Here is a 9,916-nt window from a genome sequence, read left to right on the forward strand (position 1 = left end):
TGGCTATGTGGATGGGGTCGGTCATGGTGGCCATGGCGTCTGACTTCGTCCAGATCGACGGGATCGAGCGAGCGAGGAGAAGAAGTGGATCTGGGAGGGGGTGTCGAGGAGTGAGGCCATGGGGGGCAGGGGAGGCAGGGCGTCACCCTTATCCATTCCCCTTCGATGCCGGCGAGGTGGTCGGGCGGGAGCTCGGCTCTGTAGCGACGCGGCTCGGGAAAATATAAGTTGTGGTGGCAAATATAATACACATAATCCATATTGTTATGCACTAGCGCGTGTGCGTGTGAAATAGATGGATTATGATCTCGTACCCAATAAGATGGATATGTGTGTGTGTTAGAGAGAGAGGGAGGGAGAGGGGGAGAGAGTGAGGAAGAGAAAGGGAGAGTGTGTGAGTGAGAATTTGATGGTAAAAAATGTCGTCAATGTCACTTGATATGTATGAGAATATTAAATATAATATTAACATAACTAATATTGAACTCGTAAAGTTAATATGGCCTCGTTGCAACGCACGAGCGTTCTTCTAGTACTAGTTGAGGGGTGGGTGCCCCTGCTCCGTCATCACTAGCGGTTGGGGCCCGCAATAGCGGGCCTCCTGAGAGGTAGCTAGGCGGTGCCAGGTGGAAAGCGCCCCTTTTACTTTCCTGATTTTGATATGTTTGACGCTTGTGCATACAAGCGCTGATACATGGAACAATGTAGATATGTAGTTGCCATAGACAAATAAAAGGTCAGCCCTAAACTTATACATGTAAATAATAATAACTCTGAAAATAAATCCGTTGCAATCACTTGTACAATATAACATGATGCACAAGAAATCATTATAACTAAGCTCTAAACAATCAGCATTAGCCATTCTAAGCTTCAAAATGCTGATATAGTTGATGCTTCACAGGGACCATAGGGATCAGAAAAATAAGACCAGATTCTCTTGAATACCTTCACATCGTATTGCCGTTTACTACAAAAATAAATTGTTGGTTTTCTTCATTTTGTTAATGGTAACCTGAAAGCAAAAGATAGGTGCATCAAGAAGTGGAAGAAGGATTATGAAAAGATAGCTGCTACCTGATACTTACTAACCAAAATTGGCAAGCACATACAGGATTAATTAATCCCATAAAATCAGACCAACTTCTGCCCACCAATTTATTTATATGATATCATTTATATACCATTCCTTACTTCCGTGTCTGTATCCACACATACAACTGCCCTATAATTAATTCTTATGCAGCTCCCCCTTTTCTATCCAAAACTATAAAATTTATTGAGCGCGCGTAGTAGCTTTTGTCCCATTCTTACTTGTGAAATGGTGCATTACATCACCTGCACTATGAAGACAAACATGACATATGATTGTCCTATACATGAATATTTCTATTTTATCTAGTTCTTAAATAGAATAATCAAATTTGATGAATTTATAGAAGAGAGAAGAGGACAAGGAAAGAAAGAACAGAGAATAACCCGATAGTCGAGGCGTGGGTGGAGACATCTAGTCCGACTTTCTTTTCTTTCATATTTCTTGTGCAGATTATGAAACTCATCTTCCCAGCAATCATGAATGATTGAAGTGTAGAGAAATCAGATGCATAATGGGTGTTCAAGTTCAGTTATGTACCAAATGGAATCGTTGTTTACCATTCCAGCAAGAATTTAAGCGCAGATGCGCCAAATGCCATGAATTACAAACCTGTCATTCAGCAAGAATAAGTGGACTGTTAAGAACTATGCTTGCAATATGTAAGCAGAAGGGACACTACTAAATAGGTGTGGGACACTCACGGTAGGCCTGTAGGCCAAATAATTGGTCAACGGGCACAAAACGTACAGAATGATATACGGAAGGATAACTGAATGCTTGGAAATTACAATAATCTAAGTAAGTTGTTGAAGCGTCGTCATTACCAATGGTGTAGCATCTCCCAAATGTCAACCCCATCCAAAGAAATCGATGATATCAAATATTTTCCATTGTGTGCAATACATATTTAGTCGTATCTACACTGCGTGTATTTTGAAATTAAACCACATGTAAAAGGAGATTAATTTAGAAGTTAAATTGTGCATATAATGAGTTAATCTCCTAATTCCAGAGAGAGAGTCAGTTTTACAATTGGAGACGCAAAAATTGGGTCCCTTAATATTAAAAAATATACAATTTACAGAATATATATGATTTACAAACACTTAAAAAAATACTACACAGGCAACAAAAGCCAATAGTCGTATGGACAAGCAAGGTATTAAGAACAGACAAATTTCCCTCTGAATGTTGTGTGCCCTATGGGATAGAAGTTTTAATAGTGCCATAACAGAATACGGAGGCATTCAGGAAGTGTAAACTAACCTGCCCATCACATAAGGCAAGAACTTGACTGAAGTATGAAAATAGCAACATAATCAATACAAAAGTTTGGCGCTATCTCCTTAGTCAGTAACATGTCCAATCCCCTTTCGACGTATTTATTTCATCAGTAAAATCTACGATTGGGAAACTGCATTAAACGCAGAAACATAGGACACTTATTTCCAGTTATCAAGAAGCCAAGAACACATTATGAACTAAATGGAAGTTCATTTTTTAAGTATGGATCAGTGAACCATGCGAAGAAATGAGCTCTAATTAATTTAAAATTGACATGCTAACTTTCAGGTTAGAAAGAAAGGGATACAATATATCATAGGCAAAATGACTTGCCAGAGAGGAAATATATGGAGTGGCTAAACTCTCTCAAAACCAGAGGAAGTTCAAACACATGTCCCCTATCGCATTTGTACTAAATATAATTATTTGCTTATACTCTTTCAAATAGTCGTATATCGTCAAAAGAGAATATCATAGCTCCCACTCCAACCCATGTCGAAAAGAAGTAATGCGAAAATGAAACTAAATTGAAGTAAGTAAAGCCTGATGAAAACAAAACTGATGCACACCTAAGCTGCACAATCTGGACATTGCTGTTTAACAAAGTCATACATCCTGGTCAAAATTTGAGGTAAATGCTGGAATGCAGGCCAGAAGATTAATCCAGTCCATGCACGCGATGTTTGACATTTTTGTTGCACTTTCCTTTTTCTCGAATAGACAGGGACCTCTCGAGTGTTTTGCTTACTGAACCAACAGGACCTCTTCTTTCTGAAATAGACTGACACATTGGGTCGTTGCTTGCTGAACCAGCGCCCACTTAATTTTCAGCACAAATGGCCGTGCAGTTCACGCGGCCCTTACTTCGTCTAGTTCTACTCACTCAGCCAAATGGCCAAAGAGGAGCATCACACGTGAATAAACCATACAAGTACTAAGGAGTGACATGATCTGACATGCTTTATTTTATCAAATACCACTTCTCATGCCATGCTAACGAGCTCACTCTGCCACTTCAAACTCTGGTGAGGAGTACAGATAAGTAGCCGACAGTGCCGCCGCCGCGACTGTGCCGAACGTGTTGTATGTGTGTGTGCGCACAACATAATAAAAGTCTGAAATCTACTAGCGGTAAAATGAGATGACTGAGCTTGATTTGGCCTTTTAGCTTCCATAATTTCTACTAGCGGCAAACATATGGAATGGACGAACTGAATTATCTTAATCAAGAACAGGGATGTCCAACTAGCTTTGATAAATACACTATTCCCACCCAACTACTTTTACTTTCTATAGGACTACAACAGTTTCAGACCATTGCCAGGTTTTAACAGAATGTATCATAATATTACGACGGGTCATGTAGAAAACCTGAATACAAATCATGTGCAGTAACAAGATTTAATTTACCACTGTTGGAACCTGAATTTTGTTCAGAGATTATTCAAACACAAGCAAAATGGGCTAAGTCAAACGGATATCATCACCATCTTCTCTGTTAAGGCTGAAAAGAGATGAATCAACTGACCTACTCTGTCTACAAGATTACAACAGTTGCAGACAGCTCACACTAACACTTTCAGACTTCAACAGATTCAGATAACTGTTTTTCAGACTAGAACAATTTCAGTAAGCTGTTCTTCAGACCATGACAGTTTCAGTAAACGTCGTGTGTAACAAATTCAGTCAAAGATTCACCATTAGGAGATACGTATGTGCTTAGGAAGTTGGGGCATGGAGAGAGGCTCTCACCAGGCGTCCCGGCCAGGAAGACGACGATCTCGGGAACGTGCGAGATGGTTGGGATCGAAGACGGAGTAGTAGCACCAAACCTAGCAGAGAACATTCACCGATGTGGCTCGAGCTCCTCCTAGGGTTGCTGCTGAACACATGAGGATGGAGGGCGGGGAGAAGACGGAGCTGCGCCAGCCACCGCACACGAAGAATATGAGGCGAATTGGATCGGCACGAGGCATGGAGCAGCGGTGGCGGCACTGACCTGACCACAGGGAAGGCGGCAGAGGAAGGAGAGTGCGGGCGGCTGCGCGCGGATCTGAAGCTGCCTCTCCATCCGCACCACCCCGCATCTCTGCATCTCGCCGCCTCGAGCTAGGGCCTCCATCGACACCTCGATGCCATCCCTTCCTCCCCCTCATCTCGCCGCCACAGTGGCAAACATAGGCAGAATAGCACGCCTTGACGCCAAGACGAGAAGGTTTGAACAAGAGCGGGTCTCAGAAGGGCGCCTTCTCTGGTGGCCATAGATGGCGGAGCAAGGATGGTAGCGGCGGCTGTGGCGGCGCCGACGGAAACCCTAGCCGCCAGTCGGGGTGGAAACAAGGAGATGCGAGAGGAGGAAAAAGAGAGCACTCTGTCCCTCTCTTTTGTCTCCGCTCACGACGCGTTTTCTTTTCTCCCAGCGATCTCTTTTTGTCTCTAGCCATCGACCGCCCCATCTGCACACGTTAAGGGCCTCTTTGATTCATAGGATTTTAAAAACTTAGGGATATGAAAAGTATAGTGTTGGAGTGGCATGCTCATTTGAATTCTATAGAATTAGCAATGAGTGTTTGATTGCATAGGAAAAATAGAGGAATTGTAAAAAAAGTTGGACTGAATGTTAGATTTTCTATAAAATGCAGTACAAAAGATTTCATAGAAAAAAATCCTATAAGGTCAATCCTATAAATCAAAGGACCAACATAGGAAATCCTATAAAATTTCTTTGAATCAAAGGAGCCCTAATGCTTCTCGATTTGGCCACCCGTCTTTGGCCCCAGAGTTATGGTGAAATTACCCATGTTTGCCACTGTGAAGATCCTAATCGGTGCCCAGTCCGGCAGTCCCCGTCCCCGTCCAGCGTCCACGCAAGAGTCAACGCAGACGCAGTCCCCATTTCTAGGGTTCTCGTCCGCCGTCCAGCAGCTGCCCACCGGCGCGCCCCCACCTCGCCGCCGGCGGGCAGCCGCAAGACCGCCGTCGGCCGCCTCCACCCCCTCATCCACCTCCATTCGCTCCGGCCTCCTCTCCTCCGCTCCGCGGCCGCCCCCGTCCACCTCGGCCACAGTGACCGGCCGCCGCAGGAGCTCGACCAAGACGACGGGCCGCCGCAGGAGCTCGACCAAGACGACGGGCCGCCGCAGGAGCTCTACCCCGGCACCGCCTTCGCCGTCTCTCTTCTTTCGCACGGCCTCCCTGTGCCCACCGGCTCGACCACGACGGACGGCTCCGTCGCAGTTCGACTGTGAGGTAAAAAAAAATCAACTTTTTTGCTGTACATGCCCCTGTACCATGGGTACTTGCTGTGCTGGGTTGCTGCTGGTGTACAATGGTCAATGGGGGCACCACAACAACCGTTTTCGTGGCCTGGGTAGTGCTAGATTTGCTTCTTAGCTATTTGATGGCCCCGTGCACCTCTGGTTGTTGTCAAGGCTTGTGGTATTGACATGTAGTCTAGTTGCTGGTCAATGGTAGGTCCTGCAAAATATTTGGGTTTCTTGCTAGAGAATTTTGTGATGAGTTGTTTGCTATTTGCATCTGTGTGCTCAACGAACCGATGCATTGATCCATGAGAATACTCCTTTGACATGCTGAAATTCCATAATGATCAACATAGCCAGATAATTAGTCAATTATGTTTGTATTAGTGTTCTCATTAGCTATTCCATGATCCAAAACTTATAGGAAAATTTTCATTCTCGTTCATATGCATTGACTCGAAAATTCCATTGAATAATTAACTAGGTAATTTGTCTAATAGCTATATTTATAAACTAAGTCAACCTCTAATTATGTAGTACTACCATGCAACCAATGTTTCAGCTTTTACGGGTATTTCAGGCATTTACCCCACAGCCACATTGCAGACAGCTAGTTTGTCAAATGGCTTTACAGCTTTCTCACAGCACACAGCCTGCACAGCTTTTCCACAGCACATCTCCCACAGCTGCTTTGAGAAAATCCACAGCCTAACCAAAAACAACCCAAGTCGCACTGCTTACGCATCGCGAAATTAAACAATTTCTCTGTTTAATACCATGCTCCTCGACCAAATATCTGACCCCCTCTGCTTCTGATTGCGTTATTCTAGGTGCCCTGCCTAGTGCGTTGATTCTTCGGAAGCAGATGGCCAATACCCGGTCAGGAGGGGCGAACAATGAGGGGGCAGGGGGCACCAGTGCAAGGAAAGGCAGCGCCGCCACCAGTGCAAAAGACCCCAAGTCTGCAACGACCTCCACCTCATCCGCCAGTGGAAGGGAGTCTAGAAGCTTGTCCACACGTGAAACAAGCGATGAGCAGAAGCCAAACCTCAGGAGGTCGAACCGAGAAACAAAAGGAAAGAATCCCATTTTGACCACCAGTTCTGCCTCTACACCGGTTCCGCAGAAATCTATTAGGGGCAGAAGCAACCCCAGCACACCTGGTACCCCGAAATCGTCAGCAAGGAAGCTAAAAGGGTCGATGAGGAAGGCTAGTACCCCAAGAACATCCGACAGAGTAAAGAAAAGTACTGTTTCAGCTTCTACTGCTTCAAATGATGCAACTGGAGTTTCTAGTCCAGTGGCTACTCCCGACAAAGCCGTAAAAAGAGAAATTGATGAACATGACTCAACAAAGAATGATGCTTCCGAGAGTGGTACTATGCCATTGAAGAAGCAGAAAAGGCTAACCGCACAGAGCTATACAAATATCTTCAAGACATCTTCTGAAGAATATGAAAAATCTCCTGGTACTTGATTTCCCTGTGACTTTGAGCTCATATTTTGCTTTTCCAATCAACTGGGATGACAGTCACAGTTTAGTTGGCCTGTTTCATTATCACGGTTGGCCTGTTTGTTGTAAATAGCCATCTCCAAGACTTTGCTTTTTGCTGCATATTGTGTAAGTTCATCTTAGATAGCTGAAGGCGTAAAGCTTAACGTGTTCTTGTGACTGATTTGGTCAGGATGAAGTGTTACTAGCTTGCTGAATGCTCTAAAAACAATGCAAGGCGTTCGGTGCAAAGCACTTTTGTTGAAATAATTAATGTAGCATTTTAATAGGCTTGTATAGCTTGTTATCAACGAAATTTTGGCATATCAATTCTTTTTATCCTAATACCTTCTTCCCCTTTTATTTTTCTTTGGTGATGTATTCCCTGCTGCTACTTTCAAAGCCTATGAGGGAAATGCTTCCAAGGTACACACAGAAGACAATGGCTCTGTTTTGAGGTATGAAGAAAGTGGCGCACATGAAGAAGATAACCAGGCACATTTAAGTCAAGTCGCCAATAATTTTTTGGAAGGCTATACTTCTGGCCTGTGTGAAGTTCCCAAGGTGATATTGGAGACAGATGGGTTGAAAACTGATGTTGAAAAATCTGAAGAAGATAAACAGGCATATTCAAGTCAAGTCGTCAATAAATTTTGGGAAGGCTATACTTCTGGCCAGTGTGAAGCTCCCAAGGTGATATTGGAGACAGATGGGTTGAAAAATGATGTTGAAAAATCTGCTCCCATTTCAGAGGTTTGCTCAACCATCTTCTATTCTTTTGAGTTGTCGGTTTTCTTTATTCTACTCTTTATGAAATCAAGGCCTTGCTGTAAGTAGCAGTTCTCTCTGCCTTCATCCTTTGTAGGTCTTAACCCTGGAGTAGCAAAATAGAATTAAGTAACATATTCTGGTAATAGATTAATAGTATGTTATTTCGTTGCTCCTAGATCACAATATCACCTCTTGGGCTTAAATTATTACAACTCTTGACCTTAAATTATTACAAAGCATTACTGTAAGTATCATTGTTATTTTCCTTCATCCTTTATAGGTCGTAAGTCTCGGGTAGCAAAATAGAAGTAAATAACTGAACACATATTCAGTAATACATCAAAATATTCTTTATTTGCACCTGAATTATCTCATATAAAGTCTTGAGGTTCTTACTTAAGTACAACTTATGCAGGAGACTGTTCACCTGATGGGATACTTTGTATAGTTCCCTTTTAGCTACCTGAATTCCTATTAAGCATATGCTTGATTTTTTTTGTAACATTGTTGTTGCTTCAGTATGTTGGCTTGTTATTTGCAATGTAGCTTTTCTTTCTCTTATCATCCTACCATCTGCATGGAAGGACTTGGTTACATTATCAAGTCCTGTACAGGCACATATGACTGTTGATCTGTGCTCAAGCAGTCCTGCAATGGATGCTACAGAGCCAACTGATGACTGTTCAGAGTTCGCACTTCATGTTGCAATGGGCCAGAAAGCGGATTCATCAAAATTTGTGGAGTATTGGGTTCCTGCTCGCCTTTCACGAGTGCAGCTAGAAATGTACTGTTATACCTTACTTTCAAACTCGCCTGCGCTTCGATCACATTCAAAAACTGACAGTGTTGGTGCTCTTCGCAACATTCTTGTATCCCTCCGGAAGGTTAGCTGTTAAAATTCTGAGCATGCATGACACCTTTTTTCATAGTAGGGAGTTAGATGGAATCTTCAATGGCCCTCATTGTGCATAGCTAACTGTCTTTAATGATCTTATCATGCAACAGTGCTGCGACCACCCTTATCTAGTAGATAAAACGTTGCATTTATTACTTACCAAGGGACACCCAGTAACTGATATCCTAGATATTGGAGTGAGTGCAAGTGGCAAGCTACTGCTTCTTGACAAAATGCTCCAAGAAATCTGGAAAAAAGGGCAGAGAGTTCTTATCCTTTCCCAGGTGAGCGTTTTGTGTTACCATTCCTCAGATAATCTCTTACTTCCATTATTTAGTTTTGGCCCTATTTATGTAGTAATGCCTGTTATGTGTGATTCATTACTAGTACTTGTATCCAAAGAGTTGGCAAGGATTAATATTTTTTATTTCCTGAAAGCACGCATTATTTTATTTTTGGTAACTGAAGCAGTGATGATTTCCTTTACTTATTTGTCAATGTTATGCACAAGTGTTATCAACTTGTCATACGGTGAGAAGTTTCAAGCTGTCATTGCTCTTTGGTGCATTTTGTCAAATTGTTAGTAATAACATCTGGGTATCACTTTCCTAGTCGCAAAATCAAGAGCTGCAGAAAGACTAGTGATGTTTCACTTTAGTACAGTTATGCACATAAGAATTCCGCAGCATTGAGTATTGGAGTTTCTAGACATTGATTTAGTTTGATCGTTTAAACACCGAAGAAATTATAGCACGGCGGCACTTCACTGTCTCCAGTGATAACTCTTGTGTACTTTGCAGCAACGAACAGTAGAAAACCAGCATCCATCTGTCCTTCAGATGCCCGTTTGATGTCAGCTGTTGGAACAGCTTGGCATTCAGTACGGCGGACCAGCAGAGAAACGGTATCGGAGACATGCTGCACCATCGTAGTGCTGGTTTTTCAAAATAGATTTTTGGGCATCTTTGTCATGGCCTGCTGGCTTATATCTGGAAACAAAGGAACACACAGAATTTTTTGGCAAAATAACCCCTATTAGACCATGGCTCATCCTGAAAGAAGTACATGTTCAATCCTTTAGATTTAAGGAGGCATTCTCTGACCCTTCTCAGGGTCTG

At 42.8% G+C, this 9,916-nt stretch overlaps 2 protein-coding genes across 11 annotated transcripts in view; one reads left to right on the forward strand and one right to left on the reverse strand.

Moving 5' to 3' along the window:
- Nucleotides 1–623: 623 nt before the first annotated feature.
- On the reverse strand, nucleotides 624–4,767 carry LOC119302934. 9 transcript variants are annotated; one of them, XM_037579988.1, is made up of 5 exons: nucleotides 4,380–4,767; nucleotides 4,133–4,300; nucleotides 1,654–1,705; nucleotides 1,480–1,559; nucleotides 626–1,015 (listed from the first exon to the last, which is right to left on the reverse strand). In XM_037579988.1, the coding sequence occupies exons 1-5, from the start codon at nucleotides 4,500–4,502 to the stop codon at nucleotides 971–973; spliced, it is 468 nt and encodes a 155-aa protein (XP_037435885.1). In that variant the 5' UTR covers nucleotides 4,503–4,767; the 3' UTR covers nucleotides 626–970. The 9 variants fall into 9 exon arrangements, 4 of the variants coding, with proteins under 4 accessions (XP_037435885.1, XP_037435887.1, XP_037435884.1 ...); XR_005147796.1 differs by lacking the exon at nucleotides 1,480–1,559 and having other exon boundaries at nucleotides 624–1,015; nucleotides 2,363–4,300; XR_005147795.1 differs by having other exon boundaries at nucleotides 624–1,559; nucleotides 2,363–4,300.
- Nucleotides 4,768–5,248: 481 nt separating this feature from the next.
- LOC119302936 (helicase protein MOM1-like) overlaps nucleotides 5,249–9,916 on the forward strand; it is a 13,227-nt gene continuing 8,559 nt past the window's right edge. Inside the window, exons 1-5 of one of the 2 annotated variants that reach the window (XM_037579991.1) lie at nucleotides 5,249–5,629; nucleotides 6,471–7,109; nucleotides 7,536–7,885; nucleotides 8,488–8,787; nucleotides 8,909–9,082. In XM_037579991.1, the coding sequence (XP_037435888.1) occupies nucleotides 6,506–7,109; nucleotides 7,536–7,885; nucleotides 8,488–8,787; nucleotides 8,909–9,082 (1,428 nt within the window). In that variant the 5' untranslated portion in view covers nucleotides 5,249–5,629; nucleotides 6,471–6,505. The remainder of the gene's footprint in view (nucleotides 5,630–6,470; nucleotides 7,110–7,535; nucleotides 7,886–8,487; nucleotides 8,788–8,908; nucleotides 9,083–9,916) is intronic. The other variant, XM_037579993.1, reaches the window with a different exon arrangement.

The sequence above is a fragment of the Triticum dicoccoides genome, chromosome 5A (assembly GCF_002162155.2).
Source record: "Triticum dicoccoides isolate Atlit2015 ecotype Zavitan chromosome 5A, WEW_v2.0, whole genome shotgun sequence".
Classification (NCBI taxonomy): Eukaryota; Viridiplantae; Streptophyta; class Magnoliopsida; order Poales; family Poaceae; genus Triticum; species Triticum dicoccoides.